Source organism: Hippopotamus amphibius, chromosome 2, assembly GCF_030028045.1.
Source record: "Hippopotamus amphibius kiboko isolate mHipAmp2 chromosome 2, mHipAmp2.hap2, whole genome shotgun sequence".
Lineage (NCBI taxonomy): Eukaryota > Metazoa > Chordata > Mammalia > Artiodactyla > Hippopotamidae > Hippopotamus > Hippopotamus amphibius.
In genome coordinates, this window is record NC_080187.1 from 215,581,968 (window position 1) to 215,596,022 (window position 14,055).

The following is a 14,055-nucleotide window of genomic DNA, read 5'->3' on the forward strand; positions in this document are numbered from 1 at the left end:
TGGGTAAAAAATAAGGAAATCTGAATAAATAAAGTATGGAGTTTAGTTAATAACGGTGTATCACTGTTGGTTCATTAGCTGTAACAAATGTACCATACTGACCTGAGGTGTTAGTAATAAAGGAAACTGGGGACTTCCCTGTTGGTGCAGTGGTTAAGAATCCGCCGGCCCGGAGTAGGAGGACGTGTGCTCACTCCCTCTTGCAAGAGCACCGGAATTACAACTAACTGCTGAACAATCATCAACAGAAAGACACTGGAACTCACGAAAAAAGACACCCCACATCCAGAGACAAAGGAGAAGCCGCAATGAGACGGTAGGAGGGGCGCAATCGCATTAAAATCAAATTCCATAAATGCTGGGTGGGTGACTCACAAGCTGGAGAACAGTTACACCGCAGAAGTCCACCCACTAAAGTGAGGGTTCTGAGCCCCACGTCAGGCTTCCCAACCTGGGGGTCCAGCAACGGGAGGAGGAATCCCCAGAGAATCAGAATTTGAAAGCCAGCAGGATTTGATTGCAGGACCTCCGCATTGGGAGCATGGAGTCTTAGCCACTGGACCAGCAGGGAAGTCCCTTGAACAGACATTTCTCCAAAGAAGATATACAAATGGCCAATAGCAGGTGAAAAGATGCTCATCACTAATCATCAGGGAAAAGCAAATCAAAACTATGGTAAGATACTGCTTCACACCCATAAGGATGGCTATTATTCAAAAACAAACCAACAAAACAGAACTCAGTATTGGTGAGGATGTGGAGAAATTGGAACCCATATGCAATGCTTGTGGAAACATAAAATGGTGTAGCCACTATGGAAAACAGTATGGTGGTTCCTCAAAAAATGAAGCATAAAATTACCATGTGATCCAAAAATTCCGCTTCTGGGTACATACCCCAAATAATTCAAAGCAGAGACCCAAACAGATATTTGTACACACAGGTTCATAGCAACATTATTCACGATAGCAGAAAGATGAAAGCAATTCAAGTGTCCACAGAGAGATAAATGGATAAACAAAATGCGGTGTATGCATACTACATACTGTGGAATAATATTCAGCCTTAAAAAGGAAGAAAACTCCGAGACACCATACAATATGGATTGAAGACATTTTGTTAAATAAGCCAGTCACAAAAGATGAATACTGTATGATTCCATTTATATGAGGTAATTAGCAATATTGTGATTTATGATAAGAAATATATATTTGGTTTTCTTCCTGTTCCTGGCACAGAGATCCTAAAACCCTTGGAATTTCCTAAATGAGGAGAGTTATAAAGATGTCTTTTGTTATTCATAACAAGCTCACTTTCAGCCACATATGAGTTAGTTAGTGAGGTAACTTTTAGAAAGCCGCTAAGGATGGGAGCCGGTTGCCAGGGGAACCAACGTGAAATTGGAGGGTTTTAACTTTTTTTTTTTTTTTTGGGCAGCATGTGGGATATTAGTTCCTAACCAAGGACTGAACCCCTGCCCCCCTGCCTTTGAAACAGAGTCTTAACCACTGGACCACCAGGGAAGTCTGGAGGGTTTTAACTTTTAGTCTAATGCCCTCCCCTCACCTCCAAGGAGGGGAGAGGGGCTGGAGGTTGAGTTAATCATAATCCTCAATTATGCCTATGTAATGAAGCCACAAAAATCTTAAAACTACCAACCAGGTTTGGAAATCATCTGAGCTGCCAAAAATGTGGAGGTGCTGGGAGGGTGGCACAGCTAAAGAGGGCAGGGAAGCTCAGTGCTCCTGCCCCCATATCTTGCCTTATGCTTCTCTTCCATTTAGCTGTTCTTGAGTTATATCCTTTCATAATAAACTGGCAATCTAATAAGTAAGCTGTTTTCCTGAGTTCTGTGAGTGGCTCTAGCAAATTAGCCAGGAGAGGGGTCATGGGAACCTCTGATTTACATCTAGTCCATCCAAAAGCATGCATAACAACCTAGACTTTAATTGGCATCTGAAATTGTGATAGGGACAGAATAAAGGGACAAAGTAGGTGATTAAATAGTTAACCTCACTAGGGGATTGTAAGTAAAGAAAGTATAGGAGACCCCTGTAAATTAATGATCATTCAAAAAAGCAGGTTTGCTTAACCACAAAACCAAGCAGGCTTGCTTAGCAGCAAACCACACAACAAAAGCATGAGACATGCCCCAAAACAATAAAACAATGGTGGTATGGGACCCACACTCTGCCCAGTGTGTTGAGTAAGTTAATGATCCCTAAGACATGCTCTCTGCACACATGAAAAAACAATAACTTATGGAAAGGTGACCCTCATTGTAATGACACCTGAAATAATTTTTCCATAGTGCCATAACAGTCCTAGCCTTTCCATGTAGGGACAAGAAAACTCTCCTGCGCAAACTGGAGGAGGAGCTGACCATGGAACTTTGATGTCTACTCAAGAATGAGGAAGCAAGTAGTCTTTTCCACCTCCCCACTTTTCCTTTGATTATGAAACTGTAGCCCACTAAGTTCTCAGGGCAAGGCACCCTCCTCTCCGCCCGCTTGTAAGCCTCACAAGCGTCATATTCTAATAAATCACTTCTTATCTATCACTTTGCCTCTCCCTGAATTCTTTCTGCATGGAGACATAAAGAACCAGAGCTCCTTGGAGCCCTCTGAAATGCCACCTAGCGGTTTCAGTTGGGGAGGGGAGATGCAGTATTTTGGGACTGAGCCCTTCACCTGTGTGATACGACATTATCTCCAGGTATACAGTGGCAGAACTGAATTGACTAGTAGGCACCCATCTTTGTTGCAGAACTGCCTGATGTGTGAAAACCTCCACACACATTTGGTGACCAGAAGTGTCAGAAGTGAAGTATTCCATGAATAGTGTTTAGTAGAGTAGAGAAGAAACATAGAAGAGTTTTTCCTTACGTATCTAGAATAGTCATATCCATAGGGACAGAAAGTAGAAGGGTGATTGCCAGGGGCTGAGGGGATGGAAAATGTAGAGTTATTATTTAATGGGTACAGAGTTTCAGTTGGGGATGATGAAAAAGTTATGGAGACGGATGGCGGTGATGGTTACACAACAATGTGAATGTCCTTAATGCCACTGAACTGTACACTTCAATGGTTAAAATGATAAATTTTATGTTATGTACGTTTTACCTCAATAAAAAAACTGAAAGTGCATTAAAGTGCATTTTTCTTTGATTACAATAAAAACATAATCAATGTTAACTTGAAGGTCCTTTTCTGTTTGATTTATTCTTTTTGTTTGTTTGTTTAAGATTTATTTATTTATTTATTTATTTGTTTATTGGCTGAGTTGGATCTTCATTGCTCAGCGAGGACTTTCTCTAGTTGTGGTGAGCGGGGGCTGCTCTTCCTTGTGGTGCACGGGCTTCTCAGTGCAGTTGCTTCTGTTGTTGCAGAACACAGGCTCTAGGCACATGGGCTTCAGTAGTTGCAGCACACGGGCTCAGTAGTTACGGCTCGCTGGCTCTAGAGCGCAGGCTCAGTAGTTGTGATGCAAGGGCTTAGTTGCTCTGAGGCATGTGGGATCTTATGGGACCAGGGATCAAACCCGTGTCCCCTGCATTGGCAGGCGGATTCTTAACCACTGCGCCACCAGGGAAGCCCTGTTTGATTTATTCTTATTCATTTTCCTATTTTCATGAAAATGGCCTGGCTAGTTTGTCAGGAAGTTCTTTGGAAACATCTTAACATTAAAATCTTATTGAAATTAACACAACATTGTAAATCAACTATACTTGAATTGAAAAAAAAAAAAAAGCTTATAGTTATCTCCTGTGGAATGTAGCCTTCATTTCAAGCAGATATTACTAGGTCTTTGTTAATGTGGAAATCTTGATATGTTAACCCATGTTGACTGACATAAAAATGCACATGAGAGCTGAGTTTGTTTTATTAGGGACTTAGGACTATAGCCCAGGAGACAGCCTCTCGGATAGCTCCAAGGAATTGTTCTGAAAAGGGAGTGGTGGAGAAGGGTGGTCAGCATATATGTGATTTTGGAGAAGGGGTGCGTGCAGTCAAGCACACATCTTGGTAGAAGGCTACCTAGTCACAAGAAAAATATCTTAGTTAATGCTATTAGTGCTTTTCTAAATAAGGGACGGTGCAAGAAATTACGTTCATTAAATGTTCTCCTGAAAATATCTATCTGAAGGCCTGTTCTGCCAGTTTTCCCAGAGTACAGAGTGCTTCATTCCTCATCGCCACCCTGAACTACTTTTAGGGTGTGTTGAAGGTCAGTGACTGCAGTGGCTAATGACTCAATCTTTGTAAAGCCGGATGGCGAGTGACATTCTTTAGTTGACACCCACCTGTATGACTTCAGTGTCTTTATTCTGTAATTTCACTGGTGTAGAATATCTTCGACTCACTTTTAAGTCCAAAGGCATCGGAGGCAATTTGTCTTGCCTTCTCTCTTGGACCTGAATGTGCAATTCTAAAAGATTAACATCCTTTAAGCTTTTCCCTGGGCAGTTTCCTTTCAAAATAAACTTAGGTTGAAAGAAAAGAAAGATAAGGTAAAGGAAATGATTGAGAAAATAATAGTTGTGGGAGCTTGCCAAATGCAAAATGAGGGGGTTCAGATGGTCCTCATTTCTTTGTTTTTTAAAAAATTTTAAAATTTTTATTGGAGTATAGGTGACTTACAATGCTGTGTTCGTTTCAGGTGTACAGCAAAGTGAATCAGTTATACATATACATGTCAACTCTTTTTTTTAACTTTTTTATTTTAGATACTTTTCCCATATAGGCCATTACAGAATATTGAGGGGAGTTTCCTGTGCTGTACAGCAGGTTCTTATTACCTATTTTATATATAGTAGTGTGTATCTGTCTGTCCAATATCCCAATTTATCCCTCCCCCAAAGGTTGTCCTCATTTCTGACATCACTTGCAAATTCAGGGGATTCCCCAAACCACCCTCAGGTTTAATAATTCACTAGAAAGACGCACAGCATTCACCAAAAGTTGTTAGTCCCAGTTACAGGAAAGGGAAAAGTTATGATTAAAGTCACCCCAGGGAAGAAGCCCGGACTGAAGAGCTTCCATTGTCCTCTCCCTGTGGGGTCAGGACAACATTCCTCTGCCAGTTTCCATGGAAAACAACATGCATGGAATGCTGCCTCCCAGAGAATATCGCCAGGCCAGAGTCTTTATTGGGGCTCCATTACATAGAAATGGTTAACTGTCCACCTAGGGGCAGTTTTCAGCCCCCTCAAGAAGTCCAGCTGCTGCCCAGAAGCTCCCACGCTCCATCAAAATTGTGGGCGTGGCTCAGAGCCCCACCATAAATCACACTGCTGCAATCTGACTGCTCCAAGGACCCCAGGCAAACAAAGACACTCCTATCAGACATGACATTCCAAAGGTTTAGAGACTACTTCCCAGAAGAAAGGGCAATGACCTTTTGGGCAAGGTTAAATTCTTTAGTAGACAAGAATACAAGTGGGAAATGGCTATGGCAAATGGTGTGATGATGGTTCAGAATGGCCAGACCTTGGGAAACACAGCGTGAGGCCTGGCTGGGCTGGCTGAGCCCAGAGCTGAACCCAGAGAAGTAAGCAGCCAGCTTACTGTAGTCTCTGTCCTCTCAGGATAGGGACTGTGATTTCTCTGTACTCATTTCTCCTGTGCTTTGAGAGCACCATGCCTATCACCAGGGCTGGAGCTAAGAAGAGGCAAATGAATGACTTAGGGTGACAAAATTCAAGGAGGTGCTCATTCTGGCAAGTACCTTAGGTGCCTCCCTTGCCTCACCTTGATCCCAGCCCAGCTGGTAACAACAAAGAGGCTGAATTTGAAGCAGTTATTAAGCACCTACTGTATGTAAGGCCTCATCCTGGGGACTATGGTGGGGACATAGCTAATTTTCCATTGTGCCTGAGCCACACTCTTGGGTAGTCATACTCACCACAGGCAACTTAAGAATAATATTATTGAATAAAATGCCATGCAAGTTAATTGCTGCTGCAGGAGGATGCAAATGCATCCCAGTCAAGTTGCCATAGTTATCCCATCCAAGGCATCCTAGACAAGCTGACAGCCAGCCAGCCTACCCCCAGACTTAAGACAGCACAGTCAAGGTCAGTAGAATCATTAATCCAACACACATCCCATCACAAAATCTAAGTGAGCCCAGCAAAGATCTGAAATGCAAATTCATAAGCTAAATAAGTGCTTATTGTTTTAGCTCTGAGTTTTGGGTTGGGCTTGTTACACACCATTATTAAGGCAATAGATAACTGATAGAGAAATTGGCAATGTTACCAAGTCCAAGCTCGCTTTGCTTGCCGCACAGCACAACAGGCCAATAAATTGGGAGACGAGGTTTTGAGGCAAGGAATAGAGACTTTATTTGGAAAGCCAGAAGACCAAGAAGATAGTGGACTAGTGTCATACACAAAAACCATCTTGTCAGTGTTTGCATACCAGTTTCTTTTATAGAACTGCAAGGGGGAGGTGAGGAAGTAAAGTAAAAAGGCCATTCATTTTGCAAAATATCTCCTGGCTTGGCCAGCATCAGGGAGGGGATGTGTTAATTTCCTCTTTTCTGCATCCATTCACAGGTGGGCAAGGGTCAGATTGTCTTCCCAGGAGCTGAACAAAGGCACTTTAACATTCAGGCAGAGGGACAGGGTTCCCTGAGGCAGGCCATTATGTATGATTATAATAACAAAAGCAACAAAGGGACTTCCCTGGTGGTGCAGTGGTTAAGAATCTACCTGCCAAAGCAGGGGACAGGGGTTCAATTCCTGGTCCAGGAAGGGAAAGCCTGTGCGCAGCAATCATGACCCAATGCAGCCAATAAATAAATAAATAAACAAACAAATTAATTAATTTTAAAATAAAACGATGAAAAGCAAAAGTTAAAGAAACAGATCCAACGTGGAGTCAGATCTTGCTCTTCCCTGTTACAGCAAGACCAGAGGGGCATGTGACTAGGTAGGCACAGAACTGGGCACTGCCAAAAAGCTCTGACTTAATTCCTTATAGACTGAGCCTGAGCTCCCCTCCTCCCTATTGTTGGCTACTCCTCTGGCTTGCTCAGCCCCAAACCCTCAGCTGCTGGTGACCACAGTGGTCAGAGACATTTTTACCTTGACATAGTTCACGTGCAAAATCCCGTGGAGGTCAGGGAGGGAGGCAGCAGGCCTCAGGTGGGATGGCAGCCTGGGATGTGCTTTCATCCACAATTCTCCCAGGTCTGCTTGGTCCTATACTTTTGATTCTTCAGGTCCAGCCAGAGTCTCTTGGACCTCACTTGACAATGAGGTAAGCCCAAGAGTCCATCTAGGCATATAAACTCATTAGAGTGCTTTGTGATATCTTCACATTATCTCCATTTCACAGATAAGCAAACAGGCTCTGAGGTGGGAGGTAGCTTATTTGTCATCAAGTAGTTAATAAAAGATGGAGCCAAAGTGTTACCTTGGCTCCAAGCTCCCTCTGCTCACCACGTGATAGGCCAATGACTCGGAGATGAGGTGTTGAGGCAAGGAATATGGCTTTATTCAGAAAGCCGGCAGACGAAGAAGATGGCAGGCTAGCATCTCCGAAAAACCATCTTATGGGGCTATGGATGCCAGTTTCTTTTATAGAATCAGAAAGGGAGAGGCAGTAAAGTAAAAAGGTAGAATAGACAGGGAGAGGTGGCAGGGAAGTAAAGTAAAAGGGCCATCAGTCTTGCAAAACATCTGGAATGACCAGCCTTGGTGAGGGATGTGTTAATTTCTCCTTTCTTGTAGCCATTCACAGGTGGGCAGGGTAGATGGTCCGCCTGAGAACTGAACAGAGACACTTCAGTTTAACATTCAGGCAGAAGGGCAGGGTTCCCTGAGGCATTCCGTTGTCTATATACTCAGCTCCTCTAGGAAGCTGGCCTAAGTTGTGATGGTACATCAGGCTCCCAGAGGCTGAGGAAAGCTGACCTTTTTTTTTTTGCTCTTGTGATGAAAAACTTGTAGGATCTACTTTTTTTTCCCCTAAAGTTCAGGTTTTTTAAAAATTAATTAATTTTTAATTTATCAGCTGCATTGGGTCTTTGTTGCTGCATGGGCTTTCTGTAGTTGCGGAAAGCGGGGGTTACTCTTCATTGCAGTGCATGGGCTTCTTACTGCAGTGGCTTCTCTTGTAGTGGAGCATGGGCTCTAGGCAAGTGGGCTTCCGTAGTTGCAGCATGTGGGCTCAGTAGTTGTGGCTCATAGGCTCTAAAGCACAGGCTCAGTAGTTGTGGCACTCTGGCCTAGTTGCTCCATGGCATGTGGGATCTTCCCGGACCAGGGCTCGAATCCATGTCCCCTGAATTAGCAGGCAGATTATTAACCACTGCACCACCAGGGAAGTCCCAGGATCTAATTTTTTTTTTTTAAGGATCTACTTTTCAAATTTATTTATTTATTTATTTAATTTGGCTGTACCACATGGCTTGCTGGTGAAATAGGAGGGATGGGGGCAAGGCACAACCTTAGCCCAAGGACTCGACATAAATTGATTAGAACCAAATGAGTCCAACATGGAGGATGAATTGACTTCCACTAGACTTTGAGCCCTCAGTACCTGCTCACTGTAACACATCAGCAAGCTAAATGACATACCCACAGCCACCATGACAGTTCCAAAGCTGACCATAAAGGTCAAAAAGTGGGCAGGGGGCACAATGTCTGGAAATCCCCACCCCTTCCCTAAAATAATTGGAATACCCCTCCCACTTATTAGCCTATGAAATTACCCAGCCCATGCCCTGGTGACGCTCTCACCTTCTGAGATGGCCCACGCTGTCTGTGAAGTGTTTGTCTCTTAATAAATCCACTTCTTACCCATCACTTTGTCTCTCACTGAATTCTCTGTGACAGACATCAAGAACCTGAGCTTCATTAAGTCCTGAGACCAGGTATGTGATCTCAGTTAAAAGACCATGGGTTCAAGTCCCAACCTGAGTTACACGGTTTCAACAGGATCTTAGTTCCCAAACCAGGGATCGAACCCATGCCCTGGCATTGAAAGCACCGAGTTCTAACCACTGGACCACAGGAAATTCCCAAGGTGACCCTTCTTCCTTTTTTTTTTCTTTTTCCTTTTAAAAAGAGTTTTATTGAGATATAGACATACAATAAACTGCATATATTTAAAGTGTACAATGTGATTTTTTTTCTTGTCATCTATTTTATACACAAGTAGTGTATATATGTGAATCCCAATCTCCCAATTCATCCCCCCCAACCCCTCAGCGCTGCTCCCCACCCCGCACCCAGAAACTGACCTTTCTTTGACTCACTGAATTTGGGGGAGAAATGATTCCCAGTTCTCAGCTCACTGATCTCTTTGTCCAAACCTCTTTCTGAGGGCAGCCAGGTTAGCATCACTCCTCTCTTTTAATGAGACCATTTCATTTGCTCTTTGATTAGACACTGCTTTTTAAAGCTAAATGTTCCTTTTCCGAAAACTTGCCACAGGTATCAACTTCAGACTGAGATCACACAAAACGGTAATATTTATCTTAGTATAATGCACAGTCTTCATAGAAAAGTTGGAGAATACTGAAAAGCACAAAGAAAAAGAGTAAAATCACCACCACTACTACTACTCAGAGACAATATATCCATTATTTTGTCTACGATTATATTTGTCTTCAGAAAAATGGGATTCTATTGGTAGTTCTATGTTTTATTTAACTGTTAACTTTTTGAGGCCTTAAATATCTTGCTACAATAATTTTTAATAGTTGCACTTCATCATAAAGATATCCAATAATTTAACCTGTCCCCTCTGGACACATTTTCAATTTTTCCCTATTTTATTCTATTATAAACATGGTGATGAATATCCCTGTAATGAATTTTTTGCAAATATCCATAATATATATAAGCTGAATTCTTGAAAGTGGCAGTTCTAGGTCAGGGGGTATGTGTATGTAATGTATGTTTCTAAGGTTCTTGATATATGTTGTAAAACTGCCCTCCTGAGAGGTTGTACCAATTTGCCCTCCTGCCCACTGTTTACATTTTTGAATCCATTAGGCTTTTTTGCTGTAACATGTTTCGCTCCCTGTACTTCTGTGGCCTGGGGAGAGATAAGGGGGTGGGGGAGCTCAGCGTTGGGGTTTTATCACATGCCAGGAGCTTCTCTAAGGGCTTTGTGGGAATGAAGCCATTTACTCCTCTCAATGATTTTTAATGTCAGTACTATTATTACCCACTCCACTTTTTTTCACTTTTTAAAAACTATGGTAAGTATATATATATATATACACACATATATACATATATATAACATAAAATGTGTCATTTTAGCCATTTTTAAGTGTACAGTTCAGTGGCATTAATTAAATTCACAATGTTGTGCAATTATCACCACTATTTCCAAATTTTTTCATTGCCAAATTCTGGACCCATTAAACAATAATTCCCATTCCCCCCCCCCCCCACCATATATTACCATTTGTGACAAGGAAAATGGAGGCACAGAGAGGCTAAGTAAAATAATCAATGTTACACACCTAATTATGCACAGAAGGCCCAGTTCTGACCTGGCAGTCCAGCTCGAGCCTCCTTCTGAATCCCTTGTCTTGTGCTTTTTTTTTTTTAAAGCCCAAAGTTTCTGGTTACAAATTCTGGTAAGTCATTTCTTTCCCATCTTCCCTCAAAAGAGAGAAGGAATAGCTTTTCTAAAGAATCTTGAATTTTACTCCTAAGTTCCTAAACCCAGTTTCCTTCAAGCGAACTTTGAAGTTATATCTGCTTGGGCTATAAGAGCAGGATTCAACGACTCCAAAGGGACCAGTCTACTTGCCTTGCCCTGTGGGGCCTGGTGAGAGTCGGATGGCCACAGGGGGTTCCTGCTTTCTAGAGCCTCAGAGCTCTCCCACTTATGAGATCTCTAATTCTGGGAGCCCTGAGGACACTCCTCAAATGGGTGAAGGTTTTGCCCAGCCACTAGAGCTGAGGAGTGGGATTCTCTCTCCTTCCTCTCCTAAAGGAATGGAAAAGAAAAGGCACTGAAAAGAACATGGCCTTTGGAGTTGTATGAGCCTGGACTTGAACCCCAGCCTTGGACAAGTTCTTGTCCCAAATCTGTTTGCCAAACTGAAAAGGTGTGAATAACACCACCCACCTGTCAGGGTTGTTGGGAAGAGCAAATAGCAGCCCAGCAGAGGCAGGGCCTCAACGAATGTTAGTCAAGTCTTGGCAGCTCAATGCCCGCTCCTTGTTCAAATCTTTACACAGCACTCTGCTGGGGACGGACCACATTACCTAGTGCTGCTGCTTCTCTGCTGGCTTGGAAACTCAGATTCAGGGACTCTCTCTAAACTCTGATGTATCCCAAGGGCTAGCTATGCCAAAGTCCGGAGGACTCTTAAAGGAGCATTCCAGCTCCCACTTATCAGCTATGCAATCTGAGGAAGTTCAACCAATCTCTGCTTCAGTTCCCTCATCTGAAAAGTAGAGAATTGTGCTTCCCATATCATTGGATTGTTGGATTAAATGGATTAAGATATGTAATGCACTTAGTGCCTGACATATAGCAGCATTTGCTTTTACTGTCATCCCCAGTGTCACCTTCCCTTGTTTGTTTCTTCACCAAATGCTGCCTTACACCTGGGGAAATGGAGAAGGCATACAGAAAAGCAATCCACTGGTCTTGGCATTCTACTATTCTTGTAGAAGTCTTGGGTAAATGAGGTCGTCTCCCTACTCTCCCTTCCAGTGAGGGGGATGGATTAGAGCAGATCCTTTTGCTTCATATCCCCCCACTGTCATCAGGCTAGGCTCCCTGACTCCCAAGCCATCCTTTGCTTCTTTCAGTAAAACCCATTCCAACTGGGGAATTAGCATTAACCTCTGTCTAAATTATAGGCTGGGCAGGGAGTGATGGCAGGCTGTGATGGGCAGAGACTGTGCAGGTGCTGCTCTGGGCAGGCAGCCCTGGAATCTCCTGAGGGGTCCATGCCTAAAAGTTTCCAGGAACCTCCTGGGCCACTTCTAACCGCTAGATGGCCAAGCTACACGGTGATTATTTCCTTAGGCAAGCAAACACTTCAGCCCTCTAATACGGTATTTCCTGGGGCTAGAATATCAACAGGAAGTCCTGTGGGGAAGAGCCCTGCCAAAACACTCATTCCAAGGAAGGGATTGGTAAAGTGACAAATTTGCCCAGCCCTGTATAACATCCTGCAGCCTCCCTAAGTGGGCCCTGCTGCAGGCTTCACCCACAGGCAGATTGCTGCTGTTGCTCTGCTCCTTCTCTGGGCTCCTGAGCCAGGGAGACCTATAGATGTGACAATCATCTATGTGAGAAACATCTCTCCTACTTGAGAAACCCAGACAAAAATTTGCACTTAAAAAGCAGTTAGGCCATTTATTGGCATTAGGAGAGCATTCTTTTAAAGAGAAAGGACTCTGAACACTAAAATCTCATCCACTTTATGCAAACTTAAGACCAAACTCTTCAACAGCTGTACACAGCTTAATCAAGAACAAGAGCAAGAATTCGAGTTAAATAAATTAAACTAAACCGTCCTGGTGCAGCGAAATGAAAGAAAAGCTAGGGGCGGAGGTAGTCACCCCCCCCCCCCACCGCCCTCGCAAGTCCTTGCTTTCATACTACAATGCTGTAGGTACAAGAATGGAACAATTCCCCGGGGCAGCACAAAACCGCTTCCCACTGTCTCTTAGGCAGTCATTTAACTACCAATTGTCCAAAAGGTTAAGAAAATTTTGTGCGTGGCCTGTAGCTGAGAAGCCAAGTTCTTAAGAACAGACCATTGACTGACACTCTTGGGGAGAGCGCCTTCACAGAATCTCAGGCCTCAGGTCAGCTTCCCCATCTGTAAAATGCAGTCCTGGCGAGGGAAGATCCTTTAGGCTTCCAGATCGAAGTCATCACGCTCCTCATTGTACTCCAGCACGTGCCGCTTGATCTTGGACGAGTCAACCCAGGTGACGAAGTCCTCCATGCTGCGCGTGACAAGGAAGGCGGGGTCGGTGACCACGTCGGGGCCCACGCGCACGTGGCCCTGCTCCACGAATGCCACGGCGGCCTGGAGGTGCTGCGCCATGCGCAGCTTAAGGAGCACGGTGGGCAGGCGGCGGCGGCAGAAGGACGAGGCCGTGACGAAATCGCAGAGCTCCAGCGACCCGCGCGTGGGGATCAGGCCGAGAGCATACAGTTTGTCCAGCAGCGCGGCCGAGGAGCGCACGCGAAACGGGTCGCGCTCAGGCAGATCGCGCAGGCGCCGCGCCAGCTCGCGCACGGCACGGCTCAGCTGGTTGTAGCGCGTGTAGTCCTCGCGCCGTTGCAGCCGATAGCGCCGCAACACGCGCAGCTCGTGCAGGTTGTGATCGGTGACCTCCCAGTTCAGGAAGTCCACCTGCTTCAGCAGCTTCTGCTCGTGGAACTTAAGCTTCCGCACCATGATGGCGGCTCGGATCCTGCAGCAACAGAAGCTCAGCGCGCGTTGCGGCGCCCGGGTGACTTCCGCCTCAGCACGGCTAGACCGGGCCGCCCTCGGGACCGTGGGCCAATGAAAGAAAGGCTCAGCGCCACGCCCTCTGTTTCTATTGGTCAGGATGGGCCACGCCCCGCGTCCGTATCTCGCGTTTCTTCTTTTCTTCACGTTCGCTGAGGGAGGCGGGGGAAAAGGCGCTGGGAGAGGCCGGGAATGGGAGAGGCCGGGGATGGGAGAGGCCGGGGATGGGAGGGGCGGCCCCAAGGCGTGTCTGCGCGGTTTTAAGTTGCCTGGAATTAATCGGCTAGTGCCGTAATTACTTCCTCTCATTTAGATTTCTGCCATTCAGGGCCTCTCTGGAGTCTCTCCCACGAGAGCTAAAGAGGCCCGTTCCAGGAAAGAGGGGTGACCGTCGCGCTAGTTTGGTGGGATTTACTGTGCTCACTGTCCGTGGGGGGTCCTCCCACCTCTTGGGGGGCTTCCGGAAGCTGGCCGGGGCTGATCGCTGTGCCCGCCGCCCAGTAGCGCCGGGTCCATTACCAGGCGGGCGGAGCGGTTTCTCCCTGCCAAGTGGGGCTGGGCGCCACCGAACCGATGAAATACTGATTCCCGGGCTGC

At 45.1% G+C, this 14,055-nt stretch overlaps 1 protein-coding gene across 1 annotated transcript; it reads right to left on the bottom strand.

Annotated features, from left to right (window-relative positions):
- Positions 1-6,342: 6,342 nt before the first annotated feature.
- Positions 6,343-13,469, bottom strand: IMP3 (IMP U3 small nucleolar ribonucleoprotein 3). Its single transcript, XM_057725065.1, has 2 exons — positions 11,958-13,469; positions 6,343-11,921 (listed from the first exon to the last, which is right to left on the bottom strand). The coding sequence occupies exon 1, from the start codon at positions 13,402-13,404 to the stop codon at positions 12,850-12,852; it is 555 nt and encodes a 184-aa protein (XP_057581048.1). The 5' UTR covers positions 13,405-13,469; the 3' UTR covers positions 6,343-11,921; positions 11,958-12,849.
- Positions 13,470-14,055: the final 586 nt, after the last annotated feature.